This window comes from Lottia gigantea (genome assembly GCF_000327385.1).
Source record: "Lottia gigantea unplaced genomic scaffold LOTGIsca_9, whole genome shotgun sequence".
Taxonomy (NCBI): Eukaryota; Metazoa; Mollusca; class Gastropoda; family Lottiidae; genus Lottia; species Lottia gigantea.
This window is the reverse complement of record NW_008710950.1, coordinates 3,551,125-3,575,589: the sequence shown is the minus strand read 5'-3', so window position 1 is coordinate 3,575,589 and position 24,465 is coordinate 3,551,125. Positions and strand designations below refer to the sequence as shown.

The following is a 24,465-nucleotide window of genomic DNA, read 5'->3' as shown; positions in this document are numbered from 1 at the left end:
ACTACTAACTGCTTTCAATTGATTTGGACAAAACCTGGCATGACTGTTTGTTATCACTCAAGGATAAACCCTTTTGAAAATCATAAAAATCGAAAAAATATTTATTATGAGGTATTGCCCTTGTTCTTAAAAATGCGTTCAATCTTTAGCTCGTAAACATTCTAGAAGGGACAATTCGTGATGGATTTTGACGAAACTTGGTGAAATCTAAATGTGTTTCATAGGAGTTATTGGCCTCGTTCTTGAAAACGCTTTCAAATGTTAGCTCTTAAACACTAAAAGGCATGATTCTTGCCGGATTTTGACAAAACTTGGTATTATTCAGTACCAAACTGAATATTTGCCTTCTAGAGTTTTCACGAGCTAAAAATTGTTTATCTGTAACAATAAGATCTTTGTCAAGTTCAAATTTGACTATTTTTTAATCAACGTTTTTTTAGTTATTGCCCAAGACAATTGAATGGAATTTGGGTTATGGCCCTTGACTTAGTAAAAAAGAGTCAAAATTTGTTTATGAATAATATGTAGACTATAAAGATTTCATTAATGATACATTTTACGTTAAATGTAGCTTGTGAACGTGATAGAGGTAACAGTTTATGTCAGAATTTTTGTGTTTAAATCAAAAATATCTTTGACAAGTTACAAGTTGTATATAGTGAATTTTGAAATTGAACAGATGTCTGAAATTAGCTCTACCAGAAGAGAGTTAATTTTGATTTTTAGTTCTATGACAATTTTACAACAACTTAACATGCCAAATGGACTATCCTTACATTCAGAATGTTGTTAGTCTACTCATGTACATTTACTACCAATTTCATGGGGTTCTTTTTATCAACTACATGATAAATGAGACTCAAAACACCATGAAGTTATAAAAAGTGATATGACTGAAACAGCTCTGTCAGCTGATAAAGGATTTTGATGTATAACTTTTCAAAATAAAATATATTTGCAGGGGGAATGAGTGGAGCTGTATCAAGATCTGTAGCTGATCGACTGTCTCAAACAAGGTCTGTAGATAGTATGACCAGTCTTCCAGTAGATTTAAACAAAGAACTAGCCCGCAGAGCAAATGATCCACAGACTGAAACATGTGGAATTTGTTTAGATGAAATATTGGACCCAAAGGTTTTAGATAAATGTGGTCATAAATTCTGTCAAGGTTGTGTAAAGCATGCGTTTGTATGTAAACCAGTTTGTCCAGAATGTGGTATGATTTATGGTGTTATAATTGGAGATCAGCCTCGTGGGGGTAAAATGATACATAAGCTTATTACCTCTCATAAATTAGAAGGATATAAAGATGCTGATGGTATTTTGGAGATTATTTATACTTTTAATGATGGAATTCAGCAGGTAAATAAACAATTATAAATGATAAAACAATTAAATTTTAGTTAAATGGAGAGAGTAATTTTTTCCCACTCTTTTAGTTAACCACACCTTTTACAAGTTTAGGAGGTATTGCCTTGTCTTATAAAATATCTTTTAGATAAGTCACCAAAAACTTTATCATTTCTGAGAGCTGGTAGTGAACATATTTTATCTTGCCTGACAAGCTATTTATATTAACCATAAATCTGCTCATTTGATTTTTTTTGGAGCTTGATCTATTGATTTTTCATTTTCTATTTTACAAGGATAATCATCCAAATCCTGGTCAACCATATTCTGGTTTGAGACGTAAGGCCTACTTACCAAACAATAAGGAAGGACAAGAGATATTACAGATGTTATATAAGGCCTTTGATGCTAGATTGATATTTACTATTGGTGAATCAAGAACTACTGGACAGACTGGTGTATTAACTTGGAATGATATCCATCATAAAACTAGCATTACTGGTGGTGCTCTAAGGTATGAAAAATAGTCAATAATAACCCTTTTACATTACAAAATTTATGCGTTCATAGAACAGAATGAATGAATTTTATGTTGAGAACGCCTCACTGCGCATGCCTCACAAGCGAGCATCACTTTTCTAGCGGAATATTATCATCATTTAGTGGAATTGCTGATTACATCAGGGAGACTAAAAAGGTCAATTTTAATTCTTTAAGAATATTTCCACAGATAACCGTGGTGAGAATGCTTTTCATTTACACTACAACTACACTCGATGTTACTGTAATATAAATGGGTACATTTTTATTGCCGCCTGGTCCAAACAGAGAGCGGAGTGTTTTATAGTGGCAGGGAAAAAATACATGGCCATCATCATATGAGAACATATCATACACATTGCATTGAAAAAAGCTTATTTTATTTTATTTAAGCCATGGTTATCCAGATCTAGGTTATTTAAAGAGAGTCCGAGAAGAATTGGCTTTAAAGGGCATAAAGAAATAGAATTATTGTGAGGAATAACATAGTGCCATTTTGATATAATTATAAGTTGTGATAATAATAATTGAAGTTTATACAAGTTTTATAGGATGATTAGCACTATACTATATAGTATTTTTTAGATTGATAATGATATTGATTTAACTTTTTCTGTTAGAGATATCAATGTTGTTTGTTGAAGTCTATTATCTTTGTATTTATTGATATGTTTATTTAAAAGGAATGTTGCAGTTGAATTATTTAATCATCTTGATTTATCCCTTTCATTTTTCAATAGTAAATCATTGTTCTGTATAGCAGTGGCCCTGAGTTATGTATATGTTGGTCGATTTCATTATTATTAGTTTGTGCTAATGCATATTGGTAAGGTCAGATGGTTAGTTATGCAAAAATTTAAAACTTTCATGAAAAGTACTTGATGTCTGACAAACTTTCACCACCTTTAAGCAATTGAAACAGAAATCCATTGATTTATTAGATTCTGAGAGATGAGAGATAATATTTAACTATCTTAAAGTATCATTAAAGTTTTCTATAAACCTTATTTATATAGCATTCATAATTGATTGCAATCATGTTTACCATCATAATTGATTGCAATCATGTTTACCACTAGGTTTTTCTTATATTAGATAGATCAATTATTTTTAGAGAGTCAATATAATTAAGTTGTGTATCAGGCACATGTTGAGATTATTTCTATCCAGAACAGTTCATTGTTTTTAGTTAACAATTTATAAAATACCAACGGAAGAAATAATAATTAATAAAACAATGTGTTCACCATCAGGAAAAATAACTCCTAGAATAGTTAAATCAATGATGTTTATCGGCTTGCTGTGTCAATTGGTCTTCACCTTTGTAAATCAAAATCATAATTTGATTGTCCTGAATGTATGGTATAAAAATACTAACAGCATTTTGACTAAATAATCCGTCCAATTTGTATATTATAGATTGCATATACTCTTATGTTTTTACCAAGTATATGTTTAATGGTTGGAGATACTGTTATATATGATGATTATATATTCAATACTTTTTGGTTACTCATTGGAATCTCATACTCCTGTTTTAACATTTCTCAATTTAACTGAGATAGACATATGTTCTTTATGAAAGCTAACATATGTTCTTTACGAAAGCTAACATATGTTCTTTAAGAAAGCTAACATATGTTCTTTATGAAAGCTAACATATGTTCTTTACGAAAGCTAACATATGTTCTTTAAGAAAGCTAACATATGTTCTTTAAGAAAGTTGACATATATTCTTTAAGAAAACTTGAAAAATGGAGATCGACTAGACCCAGGGTGAAAGTATGAAACAGCACCATATCACATATTGACATAAGAAACATTATGATGTTCACTACAAGGTTACAAATACTTTTTAGCTAGTTTTGTTTGATATATATGTATATGATATTTTAATTAGTGTAATTGGTTTTGTTTTTTACTTTGTTATATTTATTTATGATACAGTTTTAATTTCTCATTTCTGATATCTGTTAAAATCCGTTTTATACGCCCACATGGAAATGTGGACGTATATTGCCGTCGCCCCTGTCTGTCGGTTCGTCTGTCCACATTTCTTGTAGACGCGATAGAGAGATTTTAACCGATCTTGATTGAACTTGGTATGCATGTATATATTGATTAGATCTCAGTCAAGTTCAAAATTCGTAATAATCGAGTGAATGGTTTCCGAGTTATTGCCCTTTACATAGAAAAAACACGTCAAATTTGCCTTGTAGGCGCGAAAGAGGCTATATGTTTTTTCCTATCCTTATGAAACTTGGTTTACATGTATGTATTGATGAGATCTTGGTCAAGTTCGAAATTGATAATAATCAGATGAACTGTTTGAGAGTTATTGCCCTTGACTTAGTAAAAATGCGTCAAATTTGGCTTGTATGCACAATAGAGACTACATTTTTTATCTGATCTGGATGAAACTTGGTGTGCATGTATGTATTGATGAGGTCTCGGTCAAGTTTGAAATTCGTAATAATCAGAAGAATGGTTTCAGAGTTATTGCCCTTGACTTGGTAAAGACGCATCAAATTTTGCTTGCAGGCACAATAGAGACTACAGTTTTTATCTGATCTTGATGAAACTTGGTATGCATATATATATTCATGAGATCTCAGTGCAGTTTGAAATTCATAATCATCGGAAGAATGGTTTTGGAGTTATTACCCTCGACTTAGAAAAAACTCGTAAAATTTTTCTTGTAGTTGAGATAGAGGCTATAGTTTTTATCCGATCTTCATGAAACTTAGTATGCATGTATGTATTGGTGAGACCTCAGTCAAGTACGAAATTGATAATAATCGGATGAATGGTTTTGGAGTTATTGCCCTTGACTTAGTAATAACGCAACAAATTTCGATAGTAGGCACGACAGAGACTACAGCTTTTATCCAATCTTGAGGAAACTAGATATACATGTATGTATTAATAAGATCTCAGTCATGTTAGAATTGGTTATAATTGGATGAACTGTTTCAGAGTTATTGCCCTTGTGTGTACAGCGCCGAGACATTGTTCATGTTTGAATTTGATGATAATTTTATGAACCGATTCAGGTTTTTGCATTGACTTATAGGTGATTTTAAGATTATTTGAAATTTCATTATTAAGCAACTTAATATTTTGTTGTCATTTCTGACAGCTGGTAGTGGGCGTATGTTACCTTGCCTGGCAAGCTATCTTCTTTTCTTGTTAAGTATTTTTTATGGAATGAATATTTTATCATTTACTGGTGTGATAACATATTTTGTTTATGTTCAGAATCAGTGAAAAAGTGATTGTTATGATATAGTCGCCATGAACCAGTTTTCTTCCCCTCAATTAGGTTCCATGGTCTATTTCTTTTTGCTGGGAATGTATAGAGGTTTTATAAACTTTAATGTGTATTAGGAACACTGATTGTATCCAGAGTCTGCTGGTATTGGGATTGGATTAGAATGGTTTGTTGAAATGAAAAATGACATGTTTTTAAAAGAAGCTTGGATCGTTAATGAATATAGGTTTTGTATGATACATAATTAATTATATTATTTGGTTTGATAAAGTTTTGTAGGTTCATATACAGTAAATAATTTATTTAACTTAATAATTGTAATATGAGCTACATAAAAATATAAACCAGGCATAGTTTTGAAACTGAATCTTGAAAATTATTAATGTATCATACATTTTAAGAAGAAATTATTCATTAAAGAACACTCTGCTTGATTTGCAACTGACTTTCATCCCTGATTTCATTCTACAGCACAGCCAAAACTACACTTCAATGTATGTAGTCTTACCATTAATCAATAAATAGTTCTGTTCCCAGGTTCAAAACACGGGTTCTTAAAACGATATGAATTTGTAGCACTATGCAAATCGGGCCATGTATCTATGCGCCGTATTAACAAACAACATGTCATCCTTTGAATTAAATTGCTCCAAATAACAAAACTTAACTAGTTATAGAATTCATGAAAAAAAAAATAACAACTCGATTAAAATGTTTGGATCATATGATTGCAGATTGGGCCTAGTTCGATATTGCATAGGTTAATGGTCGAAAGCTTGTCAATAAGTCTAATAATGATCGTGATACGAGGACCGAAGGTTCTGGTACTACGTCATTATTAGACTATTGGTAAGCTTTCGACTATTAACCAACTTCAAATACAGTTCACAAACAATTACATCTATTCAGGCACGTGCTATAATAAAGGTCACATGAGGTCCAATCACATGCCAAACAATACAGACAGCATTTCAAAATGTCCGATTTGGGAAATACAAAAAATATACCTGTTCGAATGACATACTATTATTTCCTTATTGCATTGTCGTTCATTTCATTATAAATGATATGGATATGGATTCAAATGGATATTTTACTTATTTAATTTCGTATATCTGAACTGTGACTCATGGATTACAATTTGAATATTTTTTGTCTACAGGTCAGTTTTTTCCCTTTCCCCTCATTCCCTTAGTTATTGCCTTGGCTGTATCAAATTTGAAACATTAGTGTCTTTTATGAAGAGATTTTAGTGCCTTATTTCTGACAAAATCAGAATAATATTCTAATTCTAAGAATAAATCTTAGATCAATTATTATGACTAGTGTTCACATACTATTTGAAGCCAAGTCAACATTGAACACAATTATAAAACAGGTCACATTTACTTGGCAAAGAGTCCAATATTAAGAGTCCATTATTAATGTTAATATTGGACCCATGGCCGTTTGCCAGTACCATTATGTTGAATAATGGTACGCCGAGATCAAAGAGTGACGTCATATCTGTATTTTAAGTTTAATTATAGGAAATCAATGTTCCGAATCTGGTGTCTTTTGTGTAGGTCTTGTTGCAGAAAAGTAGGACGTAAAACTCCATTCATTTCATTTAACTTCTTGTAGAGTCTAGATGCCGATAATACGATTCAGTTCGAAGATTGATTGATTCTCATACAAAAACAACCTATAAGATATTTACAAGTTCATGTTGTGAATCAATTGATCTTCTGTTAAGTATCTGTCGGTAGTCGTAGTTGATCTTAAAAACCGTACAAGCCTGTATCATTAATGCCTGATCTATTAAATCTCTTGGTCTACTCATACCGCGACAGTGGCTATTTACCACTGGCGTGGTAAATGACCTGGCTGTTCATTACTGACCTGGTACCTGGTAAATGACATTGACTCTACTTTCAATGAAAAAGTTTATCTTCAGATATCTGGCAATGCCATGGTTAAACGCTTTGCGCCGTCATATGCAAATATATTCATGGCAGAATAAGAACGAGAAATGTCTCCACTTTGTCCATTACTTCTTCATTTTAATGTACGATTTCTTGACGATATTTTTATAGTTTGGACCCACACCATAGAAGAATTCTGGGAATATTTCGATATTCTCAATAATTACCACCCTTCAGTAAAACAACCAAAATTAGCGAAAACCGTATTGATTTCCTTGATAGGCTACGACAGTATTATGAAAGTGTGATGTTATAGAAACTAATCCGTTATAGACGTCCCAATATTATCAGAAGATTACTAAATTAATCCACAATTATCTTATTTAACTGTCAGCTAGACATCTCATTTTAATTCGCTTTAATCTTTTTATGTTTTAATTATCGATTGTTCTACTTAATCTTTTATATGTTATAATTACAAATTGTAAATTAATTAATGTCAATGCAAAAACTTTAATATAAATACGGAATGATATATCAGGGGCATCTTGGATTGACCAGAGCACCTATACAGACGGACAACACCGATGTATTTGTGAATATTGTAACCAGTTATTATTAAACAGTTTTAAGTTCTTTGTCATAGTTTTAGTGTAAATTCTCACTACTACAGTATTTAAGGACGGTGATTTTACTACTTCTGGGAAATTAGACATCAAGGTTTTCTTTAAGGAAACTGACACTCATCAACTTTTGTTTAAATCCTCTTTTCACCCTAAACATACATTTTCGGGAGTTAAGTCCCAGATATTACGGTTTTATCGAATTTGCACACGAGAAGAGGGCTTCGAGTCAAATTATTACATTTGTTGTAGCTTGCCAAGCCATACCAATTATCAAGGGACTATACAGGGAACTAATTTCCCTGTATAGATTTCAAAAAGATTTAGTTATTGCTTTTAATCTCAATAAGAATCTTAATATAAGTCTATACTTTTTTTTTACAGACTATTGGTTCACCTCCATTTTAATTTAATACTCTCTCTTTAGTTCATAGGATGTTGGATGTAGTGTAAAGCCAAAGGAGTAAAAATGTGACCTAGTTATCACACCATCGCCGACCTCGACGCCGACGAGAGTGTAGGTAAATCTCATTTTGTTTACGGGTATAACATTTTTTTGTCATTATTGGTCTAGTCAGTTAGGCCTATTATTACTAATCTAGTATACTACTCGCAGTACTGGTAGCCTACTCGGTTTCTAGGTCATGATAAAATGTGAATAACAACTTTAGTAACTGATTCAGGAATGTACCTATAGATGAGTGGGTATGCTTAAATTAACAAGCCTTTGTTTTATTTAGGCTGAGATTTGATTTCCTATTGAAAGATCCATGTTGTTGGTATAATGTGGTATGTGGTTTATGTTGATGTATAACTAGATCTCTAGATCATGTGAAGATCAACATCTCCATAGAGTAGTACTAGAGAGAGGAGATCCCCGGGAAAATATCGCCGGTTTTGCTATAAAAAAAAAAAAACACCAACTCAATCACCCCGGACCTCTATCAAACTACTCCCCCTACACTACAATTTTCACCCAACACAACTCCAGAAAATAGCTATATTTTATCCCCTAAAAATGACTCTAATACTAAAACACGAACAAGAAAGATATAAAACAGATTATACAGGAGATGGTTTCATCTCAACACTAACTTTTCTAATTCCAAAAGTAGCTATCTTTGTTTCAAACAACAAATCATTTATTTCATCGGTGTTTCTTCAATGGAAGCTAGTCAAAATGCAGATATTATAAAGTTTTCTTTTGCCCTTAATAATTTTGAAAATGAAATAAACAATTTAAATATTAAACCCAAATTTAAAGTTGGAGATCGCGTTCGTATTTTCAAATATAATAGTAAATTCGAGAAGGGCTATGTTGGTTATTGTCCAAACGAAATAATCATCGTAGATAAAGTAAATAGTACATCACCTCCAACATATGAATTAATCGATCAAGACAAAGAACAAATCATAACTGACTTTTAGAAATGAATAGCTTTCTCGATAAATATGGAACTGATACAACCACAAACTTTCAACTTATGAGATGGGCGAATGAGTTAAATATATCACCGTTTTATTATTGTATGAGTGATGAAATAAATAATCTCATTGTTAAAAAAGGTAAATTTTATACTGTAAAAAATATACATACTTCAGATCAAAACGGAGTTCATCACTCTGCTTTATACAAACACTCTTCAAATAACATTTGAATTAGAACCCACTGAAGAGATACATGTACTGTAATTAACTAATAAACCAATTTAATGTTCTACATTTCAAATTCAAATACCAGGACAAAAGTTTTGTGCATTGACAACTTTCACTTTGGGTTAAGCTCGGGAAAACAGTTTAATTTAACTTAATAAAAATGGCGAACAAATTTTAACTAGCCTAGGTTCTTAATCTTTAGCTAATAAAAAAACTAACACTATAAAGCATGGATGAATAAAGCAAAACCTTATTTTGTAGATCAAATCGGAGACACTCTACAAGGTGATTTAGGTATGAACGATTTCAAAGTAACTAATGTAAAGTCTCCAGAAAATGATAATGATGTTGTTCACAAGAAATATATAAGGTATCAAAAAAATTTAATTGAAGTAAATAAAAACCATTTAGAAGATAAAATAAGTAATGTGAAAAGATTCTTCAAACGTCAACTAAATAATAACAATTTTATTAATGATACTTAACTACAGCAAGAGGTATCAGATTTAATAAGTTTTATTCAAAAACAATTGGTCAATGTAGTGAACAAAACTCAAAAATTTAATTTCATTAATATCTAAATTAGATGATAAGATTGCAAAACAAAAATTAGATATTCAACAATTAATAGATAACATTCCAGGTGAAAATGAAGATACATTTCAACAGGAATTAAATGATCTGGAAACTATGAATTACAAAAAGAACTAACAAATATTAAACAAAAAATACAGAACATTGATGATAGCGAAATTAAAACCTATATTCAACAACTAATACAAAATATTGATGATAGCGAAATCAAAACCTATATTCAACAACAAATACAAAATATTGATGATAGTGTTATTCGATAACAGATAACCACTATCAATAACGAGGTTTTAAATCAGGAAAAAAATATAGCCGCATTAGGAAAGAATCTCGAGGAAGAAAATAAATCATATTATTTCAATCTTCCATTTAGAAAGTTGAGTGATGAAGATATTATTAATTATGATCATATTGATAAATCAAAAATATAATATATTGAAAAAATATGGATTTACAGCAACTTTAAGAGTATTTTCTCCTCATGTAGCAGTTGGAGACCATAAAAACGTATTTGATAACGGTTTTAAAGAATCGTTTTCTTTCCTAAGAAAAGCTTTAATTGAAATTATTTTTCCTATGAAGGTAAAAATCAATTCAATATTCTTGTCACATACCTCTTCATCTAATCAATTATTAACCACCGTAAAGTTCTTCAATTTATCAATTATTGATGAATATGTAGAAACTAAAGAATTAGAAAACAACAAAGTTAATTACTTGTATGAAATTAAAACGAGTGGAAAATATATAGATACCCTATTAATGTTAATCATACCAGATAAAGAAAATGATACTCCAATTGGATTGAGAGATTTTGATATGATATTGGAGAAGATTAATGATTCGATAGAACAAACATCGTTAGTAACTATAGAAGTTTTTATTTTTAAACCTGAAATAATTATAACAGATAATGAAAGACAACTGCGTGGTGGAGATCTTATTGGGGAACCTATTTTAGATATTAAAAAATTTAAAACTTTTCGTTCATCAGAAATTCATTCAATGTAATGTCTTAAAAATGGAAAGCAGACAAAACTACATGATAGAAAAACAAAATGAACTAAAAGAAAAACTAAAACACTATATTAGACAGATGTCATCTGTCATTATAAAGACAAAATAGATATTTAAAAATAAAATCGAAATTATACAAGACCAGACATTCATAACAAATGTGCTATTTTCCAATGTTATTAAGGCCATTTCTAATAAATTTATAACATTTAGAGGACATATAGAGCTCGATGGAGAGGTATATAATCTTGAAGATTTGAGCCGCGAAATGAAATACGTGGCCTGAAATGCCAAAGCTTATCATACATTCTTTGCAATCGCGGCTGAAAAATCTGGCGCTTCTGATTGGTATTTCATGGGAAAAATAATTGTACTTAGAGACAATTTCAAAAAAATAAAAATATCAATGAAAGGCAGTGGGACAAGTCTACTTAAAAAAATAAATATTTAGGTGAAAATTGCTACATACCAACCAATGGACATTGCTTCATAAATAGTGTGTAAATCGTGTTTTGAACAAAAACTTAACAGCAAAATTTGAAGAATTTATCAACAACTTTCCAAAAGCAGATATAAAAGGAGTGATGACAGGCGCTAGAATTATTGCTTTCAATAAGGAATTTAAAACAGATTTTCAAATCTATAGCACGAAAGATTGGCATCTTCACCTAAGAAAGGTATCAGAAGAAATAGATTGGGTGTTTTACTTACATAAAGAACATTTCTGTCTCATAAGAAGAAATAATAAAAGATCAGCTATTATAGAAATAGAAGATAATTATGAAGAAGAATGGAGAACCTGTAGAGATGAAAACACAGCAACACAAGTTTCACCTCTAAAACTAAATGCTTTTCCAAATCTTCATGCATGATGATTGTTTATACGCCTGGGATTGTGAAACATATTGCGAAGAGAAAACCTTAGTCAATTTGGAAAAACTGAGAAAAATATTGGATGATGTAAATCATTCCTTTCCAGATTTAAAGCCGACAGATCCCATTCCAGAAATGTTTCACAACAAACTCATGGCTAATATAATAGAATTATTTGTAGGAACAGATTGTATTGATCAAATGTTGCAACCCTTAGGACAAGTAGATAAAAAAGATTAACCTTAATTTCTCATAAAAGGAATGGCTTCGACAACTGGATAGTCCTTAAAAACGTCAAAAAATTATCACAATGTCCACTAATACCACCCAGAGGGATTCTACCTCTTCCTGTAACTAACCCACACACTAACGTCGATTTTCAGAAAAAGTGGATAAGACAGGAAAATGAGAAAAGACATCAAAACAGAAAAATGAGAAAAACAGAAAAAAATACCTGAAAGCTCTAATTATTTACAAAATATTAATTTAACGTGTTCCTACCAACATGAAAAATCTAGTTTAGCGGTAATTCATCTAATTTACCCATGAATAAAAGAAAAATAACTGACTTCGAGATTAAAAAAATCACCAAGGACAACTTGATTTACCATACAAGGAGTTGCCTAATAATTCCATGCAAGTACTACCCTTCTTTTTTATACTGAGTATACTGAAGTATTAAGAGTGGGAGTCATATGCCAAAAGAGACACCCTATGTTTAGGAGCTTGTTTGATAAAATATAACAAAGTTATGAAAGAAGTTGTGTTCCAGAATCTTTCCAATAATCTTACAGCTCCCGCTCTCTGATGGGTTGGTAGTGTTTATATAATTACGACCGTAAGATTCTTGAAACTACTATGCCTACTGCAGATCGCCCTGAAAAGATAAATATAGAAAAGGTTTATTCACACACACATCCCTTTATAAGACATAAAGGCGGAAGAGTTTCTGCTAACAAAAAATCATTTACAACAGATAAAATGGATGAAATTTGTAATATATTAAAGGAATATACTGAGCTCGAGATTGATAATGTAATTGATTTACTTCAAGAATACAACGCAAGCACAAAAGATAAAACAGAAGTTAAATGCACAAAACCAATGGCGTTTGATGCTAATGGTTTGTATGCCTCTGCCATGTCAGATTTAGACAGCGAATATCCTAAAGCAGAAGACAATTTCTACCCGATGAACATGATGAATTTGTTAAGCTATTTAATGAACAAAAATTCAGACCTAGAACGGCTATTTTAAAGGTTCGGTTTGAATATCCTAAAAACATGTTCTTTCAACCCATACAGCTAAAGATATAAAATAACTTTTGCGAACAGAGAAGGCGGTAGGGAAACTGGTATTAAAATCAGGTTTAGAAATGGGCTCTGTACAGATGTTTTAACATAGTTACGTAGACATTCAAGAAATAGTTAAAGCTGGCGGTAAAATACTCAGGATATTAAACTGGTATTAAAATCAGGGTTAGAAATGGGCTCTGTACAGATGTTTTAACATAGTTACGTAGACATTCAAGAAAATGTTAAAGCTGGCGGTAAAATACTCAGGATATTAAACTGGTATTAAAATCAGGGTTAGAAATGGGCTCTGTACAGATGTTTTAACATAGTTACGTAGACATTCAAGAAATAGTTAAAGCTGGCGGTAAAATACTCAGGATATTAGATGGAATAGTCTATGAAGAAAACTTCAAAACACCACCTTATAGAGATTATATTTTAATTTTGGGAGATCTAAGAAATCAGTATAAAAAAGAAGGGTAGTACTTGCATGGAATTATTAGGCAACTCCTTGTATGGTAAATCAATTCAGAAAGACATAACCACAACCAGGCATCTATGGAGTGAAGCAACTTTAAAAAAATTTCGATTCACTCATCAAAAGCTATCCTAAGGTAAATGACACTCAATATATCGTTGAGATAGGTGAAAAAGAAAAAGAATTTGAAACAACTCCTCATAAATTTACACGACTAAAACCTATAGTCATTTAGGATCCTTTGTGTTATCTCATAGTAAAAAAATACTGGATAATTTCATTCATGTGATAGATGGATTTTATAAGCCAGAGGTATACTATACAGATAGTGACAGCTTGTACATTTCATCTAAAAATTGGGATACATTAAAGAAGCTGGATTGGTATCTGAAATGATTATTGTAAGAAATTAAAGATTAATTGAAAATGATTAAGGAAAGAATGATTATCGTGATGGTGGAATTATATATATAGTTTATATTTAGCGCCAAAAGTTAAATATAATATCATTTTGACTTCTGATGGTGTTTTAAAAGAAAAGAAATCCTTTAAGGGCTACTCTAATGATAAAATAACTGTAGAAAGTTATCTTCGATTAACTCCATTATCTTTTGATATTTTTATTTGGTTATTATTTTCGTTGATATTTCTAATGGAACTGTAAACAGAGAAATACTTTGATCCCAATTCATATTCTTGATTGCGATCGAGTTCACACTCATAATCTAGAGATATTTTAATGTCTGATTTATTTGAGGTTATAACGAATAATTGTTCTTTATTTCCCATTTTTTTGTAACATTTTAATAATCATTTTTTATCTATGATACCTTTCTCAAGGAGTCTTTTTAATATACAATTTACTTCATTATATTGTCTGTGCGATCGATGACTTCTTTCATTGCTGCTAATATTATTTGTAATCTATTAAGTATCTCCTCGTTGTTGTCGGATAAAAAGATTATACCTTCTCCTGTATGTTCTAAAAAGTCATCGATTTCCTTTGTAATATTATTATAACTTAAATTACCATCATTGTAATTATCATCACTGTAGTCAGTATCATCATAGTCGACATCACTACTGTCGTCATCTTCTAATTCTTCTTCCTTGCTTTTTAATCTTGATGTTTTTGCACCTCTTCTAATCGATGTAAGAATTTGTACGTATGACTTTAAATCGTTAGGACTATAACCTTCTTCATCATGTCCATTCATAAGATTAATTACACCAGTTGATAAATTATATACACCTTCTTTTGTGTCAATTTAAATGTTAGGTTGTCTTTATTGAAACGAAGCCTAAAACCGTTAAGAAGTTATCCATCCTCATCAATTGTTGATTTAATTGTTTTAGGTAAGTTTGGATCTGGATTTGAAAAATGATGTTTTATATCATCTAATGTCCTTATTATAATTTCACTATAATCAATAGGTGGATATTCTATATGATAAGGATTAACTTTAGCTTCTATACGAGAAGGATTAACGTTAGCTAATTTCTTTTTAATATCCTCTTGAGTTTTTAATATTGGTTGAAATAGAGTTTGTAAATTTTCTGTTAATCCGAGTTGTTGTAATTTGTTATTTTCAACTTGGGTCTTTATTTTATTCTTATATTTCTTTTTACATCTTTAGGAATTTGGGGCAAGAAAAGTCTATATTTGATGTAATAAAGCGCCATGCTGCTACTTATTATAGATACTAAGTAAAATTTAGGAATCAGCATTAAAAAACTAGAAATGGAAGCTTAAAATGGCCACGTTTCAAAAGAGACAATCAAACCCGTTCAAGAGGACTGCTTTTAAAATCAAAGTTGATGGTAATTGGCATTATACCAAAATAGAATTAGCCTCGCGCGCCTTGGATAGGTCAACAAAATGTAAATGATGCAGAGATCCTTTCATATATATTTAAAAGGCTAATTATCAGTAAAGTTTTTGAACAGTAAGTTTGTGAAATACAACGGGACGGGAGAGTGTTATTTCAATGTATGTATAATTTCATAAATGATAAGAATTATTGGACATATATTGGGGAAAGTCAGCTGAGTAAACATACAATATTTTGCGTTGTCATTGACTTAAAGATAATATTAAAAAATAAATATGTAAAATAAGAAAGCACTGCATCATACTCATCTCAGCAAATCATTCGGTAGAAAAAATAATTTCATCATCCTCTTTTAAACAATATACCTGAAATAAAATAGTGAGAAAACGATAATCTGAACATAGATATTTAAACAAACATCATACGTGTAAAATATAGATTTCGGTTTCGAGAGTAAAATAGTAGAAGTATTGAAAGAAGGGTCTGGTTCCGTTTGAATATTTCTAAAATAAGACAATTATAACTAGGATGAATTTTTCAAAATTGTTCAAGGAATGTTATTACTGTAAAGTAATCATAAGGCAAATTGACACCGTGGTATTTCGTTCATACAGTTAGTTTGTCACACTCGCTTGTGACAGGAATTTTTTACTTAATAGGTAACAGTAAAATCAATAAAGTCATTAGATATGGTATGGTCATCATAATTTGGTCAGAAAGTTAATTGGTCACAATAGTATGGTCATAATGTATTTCTGTGATGAGTCACAATAGTAAAAAGTCAATTGGTAACATCATGAGAAAAATGGCCACATAGAAAATTACTCAGACTAATGTGGTCACAAGTTAAATTTTCTCAGAAGAATGGTCAAATTGGCCAGAAGTTAACTGGGTAACAGTAATATGGTCACCAGGTTGTTCACCTTTGTGATGGCAAATAGATCACAAGGTAAATTGACCACAGTCTTATGGTAATCAGGTAAATAATACCTTCTGATTAAGTTCCATCCTCTAACCAATAAACCAACACTAGGCTATCCTTTGTTTTTCAAATTTTCTTGTTCACTATAATAAAATATTGATTACGAATAATCAGGAATTTAATCTTACTACTAACGCTGTACGTACAATGTACCCTTTATAGTCAAAACCAGCCTTTCAAGACTATTTTGGCATAATCAAGGGCAATAACTCAAAAAATAGTTCATGGGAAAATCTACGAGATAAATATAAGTTTACATAAAAATGTTTTTATATCATAATAATGAATAACAAGATAATTGAAATAATAGACCATTATATCAATAATCACACTCCTTTTGTGATGGCTTACAAGTTCTCTATAAAAAAAATATTGATTTCTTTTGTGAGGACTGTGTTCTGATCACTTTAGATTGATAAAGAATTGATGACGTTTCAACTTACCCCTGTAATCTTGTTTGGAAAAAAAATATATATTTTTTTTTCTATTATCTTTTCTTATTGAAATGAGAAAGTCATAGGCTATCTGTATGAAATCTAAAAAGAAATTTGTCAAATCTTATTTACAACATTGAAATTGACAATGCCATTCATGGTGGCAGAAAAATCTTAAGTACAATTTCTTTAAACTGTCCATGAATAGTAATACATGTAATAGTAATTTGTTACGTGGTAAATTTAATTAAATATGAACGGCAAGATGTGAATATAGAAATAGGTTAGTATTACCAAAGCACGAAAGCACAACCACCTGTCACATTTGGGCCATATTGGCTATTTGGCAAATGGCAAACCTGCAAATTAGCTGACGCCATCCTTTAGTATGCCATTATACGTAGGCCCTCAACATCCACAAAAAGAAAAACGTGTAGGCTTAGTCTAATTTGGCTTTACATAAATGCCGAAAATACAACGTCGCGAAGAAGACGCGATAGAAAAAACAATTTGAATGGATGAAGCATAAAACTTGTTAGGTTTTAAAAAAACAATTTGTTTGTCCGGGCGTCCTCACCGACAGATTTGTTAGTTTTAATATAAGGCTAACAATCCTAACAAATTTCTTATATTATAAGCTAACTTTACAGGAACGGGTGCACCCTCGCGACGTGCGACGGGTCTGTGGGCATGCGTAGTGGAGCGGAAGTTATACAAAACAATGAAATATAATTTACAAAATGTCACTTCAAAAAACATATTGAATTGATTTGATTGATCAAAGTAAATAACTTCTCTAATTAAGCAGTACTAAACTGTTATTATTGACCATGATGTTGTTATTTAGCTTAATTCATTCTATGGAGCTGTGAAGTTTTAAAAGAAGTGATTCGGTTTGAACAGCGTGATGCGTCACATATTCAATAGATATTTTTTCTTGATGAAAAAAAAGTCTTCTTAATACCCAAAATATATGTGTATTTTGTCAATAGAATAAGAGCTATTATTTTTTTTGTATTGTACTACAAGAATTCTGCCTTTTCATTGATGTTTTGGTACAAATAAACAAATGTTCCTTTTTTCGCTATGTATTAGTCTTGGTTACCTGTTTGTTAGGTAGCCGCGACGGATGGCGGACCTTCTGCGCCGGACAACGGGTCTTGTAGAACTACGTCGATAAAACGTTTCGTCTATGTGAGTTAATATGTGAGAATAATAAATCATCATTTGTACGTTGTGACGTCGGTTCAAAATTCGACAAAACACAATTTGCGAAATAAACATAAGACAAAACACCTAAAGAAGTAAATTCCACGACGGAGTCAAGTCATGTTATTTCTATGTAAGAACCATACGTAGTTTTGTATGGTTAACTCGATTCATCTTAAAATCTTTTTGATGAACTTCTTGATTAATAATAGTCGATCTCAAGTTATTTTGTTCCTTCTATATTTTTTTATATCTGCATAGAAAGTCTCATTAAGATGAAATGAAATGAAAACTGTAGCCTCTATTAAAGACGGAACACAATTTCATGGTATACTACTCCTTGGTTTTATTGTACACAACGTTTCAACAATCTACATTGTCATCATCAACACAATCGACTAGCACACTTGTACATTAAAACAAAAAAAAAAACATAAAATGAAAGAGTGTCTTCAAAACTCTAACTTTAAAGGTAAAGACATCAATGATTAACAAAAAAAAATAAATGAAAATAAAACGAGGGATGTCTGAACATAGCTCTTAATTATTTTTAAGTAAAATATCTTCTATCGTTGTCTTTCTTTAATTAGGGAGTCTATTACAGGATCAAGGTGCGCCTTTTTGGGGTTGGGGTGGGTGGAAGAAAAATTTGCGCCCTGCATATATGTAGATAACCTTCAGAGTACTAGAAATGTACGAAAATATAATACCTTTTCCTATTTCTATAGATGTCTTTTCTATATATGACAGTATGTCAAGAAAAGACATCCCATCCCGTCTTTTTAACTTTCATACGCGGATAATTCTGGACACCCATGGATTTGAAGGTGAGCGGTGGACACTATTACTGATCGGCTTGACTAAACGGCCGTTTCTGAGACTAAGGTACGATTGGTCAAAAAATGGCACACTTGTCCCTTTAACAGCCATATTCATACTTTATATATATTATGGCTTTCGGTAGAAAACGGTGGGTAGAATCCACATAATTGAATCAATTTTTTTGTTTACTTATTAAATTCGATATTCTGTGTCAGTAATCATGTCCGTTGATCATGCTACATTTTTTTTCTTACAATAGTTGCCACGTTTTCCAATCAGGGTGATCTATTTGTGTCGCTGAAATGTCTGACACCATACACTGCTTGGTTGTTTTATTGAAGCTGAAGAGTTTACAACCACATGGTAGTAACATATCAGAAACACACCTTGTAAGACATTCCAGTTTAGAGTTCACCGTGTAAGTCTGAATTCCGCTTCCTTGTATCATTTTGTTATTGTTTACTACCTTGGTGCGATAACTGATAATTCTGGTTCCAATATCTGTATAAAAAATCCAATAATTCAATTCAATATCTTGGTCAGTAAGTCGAAAGACAGGATGCAAGAGAGTTTGACAAAAACACACAGATTCATCAAACATGGGCTGAAAGTGTATGCCAATATCATAAGCCATTTACATAGTATTCATGGATTTGAACATGTTTGGTTTCAACAAAAGTTTATCAAAATTGTACTAGAAATATCTCATCCAAGATCTTATAATCTCTATTACGTATTCAATGTTTCTGGTCATGAAATCCGAAAGCAATTTATATAAAGGGGTCCATAAAAGATTTAAAGGTTATATACGTTAGCCCTAGGATGCTGAAAATTGTTGAAAAATGTTCGAAAATTGTTAAAAACAAAAGCCTAAAAGTGAAAAAAATTAAAAAGTGTAAAATTTTTTACAGTGAGCACGAGATAGTCATATCAAGTCCCCCTGAAAATCGGTGAAAATACAGGCTCCATGTTCATTATATCATGTAACGCTTAAGAAACATGCACATAAGGTCCAAAAAAAAAAAAGAAACACAAATAAAAAGAATGTGCCAATAAATAATTTCAGAAGAGGGAGCAGGGGCTAGAGTAGTCATTTCATTTATCACACAACAGTTATATTATCCGACACACTATAAAAAAATACGATGTGAACTCGTAGCACAGGTAAATAACTATGTAAATTAGGTCAAGTATTCGTGCATCTTGTAAACAAACCAACATGGCATTCTTTGAAGTTAGACTCAGTTAGAATTGAAAATAAAGGGCATGATAACATAATTTTGATTAAAAGTTTCAGTTAAAGTGATACTACGTCTTAGAATACACTCGTCCTGTGGCTAATAAGTGTGTTTAATAGTGTCCATTGGTTAAATAAGTATGCATCCCATACTTTATCAATTTTGAAAAAGCGACAATAAAACTATAATCAAAATTTTTATAAAAAGTGAGCAAGCGACAAGTCCGTTCAGTTTGAGAAAAAAAGAGTCTGGGTAATCAACGCTAAAACAGGAAAAAATCATCTTCCAGTGTATACAAATAAACTTTGCCAATGATTAATATTCGTTGAAAATTGTGTGAGTGGTGGAGTGTTCACTCTAAATTATATGAATTGCTTTTTCGTGGAGTCGCTTAATCTCCTACGAGGCATCATTATTCCGTCTTCATTATATGTCTGACAATGTCGAAGTCAATACAAGAGTAGAGGTCAAGGACGCAGGATACCCCACTTGAGAGTTACTTCCCCTTGAAAATTACACCGGATTTCCTAGACTCACGATTTGAAAATCACTTAATGGATGTATTAAGTGTCTTATAATTAATTACTTGATTTTGTGGATATATCGGATTATAGAGGGATTTTGATGTATAGTTAGGACACCAAGTCCACTGATGGATATATACTGTTATTGGCCAAATTTGAGCAAAATTATAAATTTTATGTTCATCCTAAGACGCAGTATCCCTTTAAGTAATCACATAATTACAAGATCTTGTTACGCGCAATTTTGTTAAAAGGTGTAAAAAGGTTGACCTCTAAATGAAGGCGCTATATAGAAAAGTGCAAGGACTTTTAGGAAATATGCTTTTATTGATAGTTGTGTGATAGAATCTTTTACTCGTGCTTATGTTATATGAAATTTATGAAATTAACCATTTCCTTAGCCTTAGTCCGGCAACAAATTTCATAAATTACATGTACTCGTTTAAGATCCTCTATGTCAGGGTTTCTCAAGTTATACGTGAGTTGAAGTGCCACATTCATTGTTAGGAATTGCTAATGCGCCAAGGGACCTTAGCGAAGTTTAATTTTTCGTCTTATCTAGAAATTGTATTCTTCGAACTTGGCAAGTCCATCTGATGAATATACCTTTTACTTATTTCCGACTTTATGTCCAGTTAGAGGTAGCATTCCTTTAAGATTGACTTACCCACATTCCAGCATCCTTGACTGCCCCAACCGGTCAGAAGAAAGGCATATTTATAATCAACAAGAGGCAGAACAGAAGATGCAATTATTTCATCAGCGAATAAAACCGTTCCTTTTCCTATTTTTAAATCACCGTCTTTCCAGCTGATCCAAAAAGATTCATATGCACTACAATTTAAAACTGAATTTGATTGCCATGTAAGACTATCACAGTGCACAGCTTGCTTAATTTCAACATTCGCACCATTATATGACCCTAACACGAAGACATAATTTCCATTTGTGTTCAAATCAACCGTTGGTGTTTTCTGAATTATCACGTGTAAATTGGCACATGCCTTAACAGAAAATTTTAAGTCTGTTACATTGGTGATGTCAATTCCGTAATTTGACAATGGCATAGCATATGTCTCATCATCAGGTGTGAAAATTTTTAATTGACAGTTGTATTCTGAAAGTAAAGATATAAATTTACAAATGTAATTCCAACTACCCGAAAGGAAGAATATTTGTAGCCGTGTAATGAAATAAAGCATTATACAGCCATGGTCCGTCCATGTTTCCTGAACGATAACTGGTAATTTCAGGTACAATATAATAATTTCCGGAAAAAGTTATTTTGCTATGGTCATCAGTTATGAAGATGAGGAGGAGGATAAGCACCAAATGTCATTCATCATGTACAGTAAAGCAGATAGAATGAAATTACAAGAACAAACAATATTGATATAAAAATCTTTAACTTACCGTATAATTGCAGTATAAAAACCAAATTCAAGAAAAAATTTGTTGAAAGTAACATCGTGTTTTAGACTTTGTATAAGAGAAAAACAAATATCAAACCGATTAACTTTAAATTGCAGACACATCTAAATTATGCACTTTACTGTCTTTGTCTCAATAAAGTCTGCACCATTTATATGAGTAAACATAGTTAATAATTTTATTGGTACATGCTATAGCGATAATTGACAACTGTCTTACGTTGAATATGGTTTTGTGTAATGATTAATGGTTAAGGGATGCAAACATGAGAAAAGGTAATGCGTATTGATCACTATCGTAAAGACCAATCCCGTAAGACTTCAAACTTTGTACCGACCTCAACTAATTGACTTCCTCTTGCAAGCTCTCTGATTTGTTCTTGTACGACTTCATTAACAGAGTAGGTCTGATGTAACAAACTATGATTTTTTTTGTAACACCACGTTGGTTTGAAACGCTTATTCTTTGATCGTTGACGCGGGAGAAATTAAAGTTTTAGACGTTTAGATGAATATTTTTTTACAATAATTTTCGATCTATCACGGTCCACTGTGCTGCTGATTCTGCAGTCCTCGGAAGTTGGAAATCTAAAAAGGTCGGGCCAAAGTTCATGTCCTTGCAAAACTTACTTTCCCGCGTGGTTACCCATATTATACTATACCTGTTTCAATTGCAAATGACCTTCTACGACCCATAGGAATAGAAACGGTATAGAAAGTTACGTTCTCCACGAATCGAATCAACCTCATATTCTATATTAGAAACGAGAATGATTCGTCGGCCATTGTTACGGTCAAATCCACCGTTGTTTGTTGTTACGGTGTTGTATTAGTTAATTAATTAGTTATCTTACTGGAACGGGACTCTTAACATCTTTATTCGAGACTATTACTTTTTGATGTTTTAATCTAAAGCAAAGTTTACCTAGCACGTTTTCTAAACAGAAAGAATTTCCAGACCAAAAAAATACATAATTAGGGCCTATAAATGTCATTCCTACAATGAGAGTTATGGGCAAAGATATAGCTAGAGATATTCTAAGATGTAAAGAAAGATATATATAGATAGAAAGAAAGAAAGATTGTTCAACTGTGAGTGTGTGAATTATATTGTTAGGTCCCCCTTCTCCCCAGATAGACAGAAAGCATGTTTATAAACCGTTTCTAGGAAAAAATCAGGTAAGAGGCCGAGCACTGGCTAAAAAAATTTCTGGGTCCAAAGGCCATTACAGCCACCATGGAATTCGTTTGATTGCAAAATATGCACGAACGAACACTTATTTACTTTATGTAGCCTATTAGCAACAAGAGAAATATATGTCAAATAAGGGCCTTTTATTTTCCACTGAAAAGAGTGGGTGATGGAAATGACTATCCGTGGTGGACATGACATGTTGTGATTAAAGGGATAAAATAAAATACAGATTAAAACATATTTTTTCAGTTAATCTTTTTTTTCAGTTTTTTTTCGCATATTCTTCTATTTCACTCTTCGAGTGAATGAAGAAGGATTAAGCGAGGACAATCTGGATCAGATCGGGTCCGATTGGTGAAAACAATTCTTGTTGAAATGGGTTATTACATGTATACCGATAAATGAGAGAGTTTTGTTGGGCACAAGAACACCAAGGTGTTAAAGTGATACTACGTCTTAGAATGAACATAAAATTTAAGTTCTCAAGAATGGTCAATATGAGTAGGCTATATATTCATCAGTGAACTTACCTGGTGTCATAAAGCTACAACTGGATTCATTAGTTTATTGCATATTATTTTATGGATAATTACTAATTTTTTTTTGTATTTATCGGATTATAAAAGGGTCCTGTTATGTTATTTATGACTCCAGGCATATCTACTGATAAATATATGCTCTTATTGGCCAAGTATAAAATATTATTAAATTGTATATATATTCTAAGACGTAGTATTCCATTAATTTAAGAATTTTGAATTAAAATCTTTTTTCGCCGTTTTTACACCATGGAGGCTGGTCCTATGGATTTAAAAAGTTTTTAATTCAAAATTCGTTGAATTATCACCTAGATGGAAATTATATTCACCTAGGTGGAAATTAAAGTTTTTAATTCAAAATTACACGAATTATCACCTAAAGGTTTGTAATTCAAAATAAAAAGTGAAATATATCGTATGTGAGCCACCGTAGGCAACCCACCCGATAACAAAGAAAGATATACAAAATTCGTGAGAAAATGTCAGGCAAAGCAGCCTGCTTTCCCCTCTCCCAACAGACTTTCGACTCGTACGCTTATGGGAGAATGACCCATATCAGCCAGCTGGAGCAGTACCAGATGTCACAAAATCTTATCATTTTATGAAGATGGTTCATTTCGGACATTTAATAAAAGACCTAGTGTTTCATATTGTTTCAC

At 31.7% G+C, this 24,465-nt stretch overlaps 3 protein-coding genes across 3 annotated transcripts; 1 reads left to right on the top strand and 2 right to left on the bottom strand.

Annotated features, from left to right (window-relative positions):
* Positions 1-1,029: 1,029 nt before the first annotated feature.
* On the top strand, positions 1,030-2,356 carry LOTGIDRAFT_109060 (hypothetical protein; the record flags this gene model as incomplete). The annotated part of the gene is made up of 3 exons (XM_009068398.1): positions 1,030-1,362; positions 1,647-1,864; positions 2,284-2,356. 3 exons carry the CDS (start codon positions 1,030-1,032, stop codon positions 2,354-2,356), a joined length of 624 nt encoding a protein of 207 aa, XP_009066646.1.
* A 12,105-nt stretch (positions 2,357-14,461) lies between these two features.
* LOTGIDRAFT_155889 (hypothetical protein) lies at positions 14,462-14,818 on the bottom strand (the record flags this gene model as incomplete). Its single annotated transcript, XM_009068397.1, has 1 exon — positions 14,462-14,818. One exon carries the CDS (start codon positions 14,816-14,818, stop codon positions 14,462-14,464), a length of 357 nt encoding a protein of 118 aa, XP_009066645.1.
* Positions 14,819-14,919: 101 nt separating this feature from the next.
* On the bottom strand, positions 14,920-22,110 carry LOTGIDRAFT_155888 (hypothetical protein; the record flags this gene model as incomplete). Its single annotated transcript, XM_009068396.1, has 5 exons — positions 14,920-15,232; positions 15,799-15,936; positions 19,267-19,381; positions 21,310-21,759; positions 22,056-22,110. 5 exons carry the CDS (start codon positions 22,108-22,110, stop codon positions 14,920-14,922), a joined length of 1,071 nt encoding a protein of 356 aa, XP_009066644.1.
* Between the last annotated feature and the right edge of the window lie 2,355 nt (positions 22,111-24,465).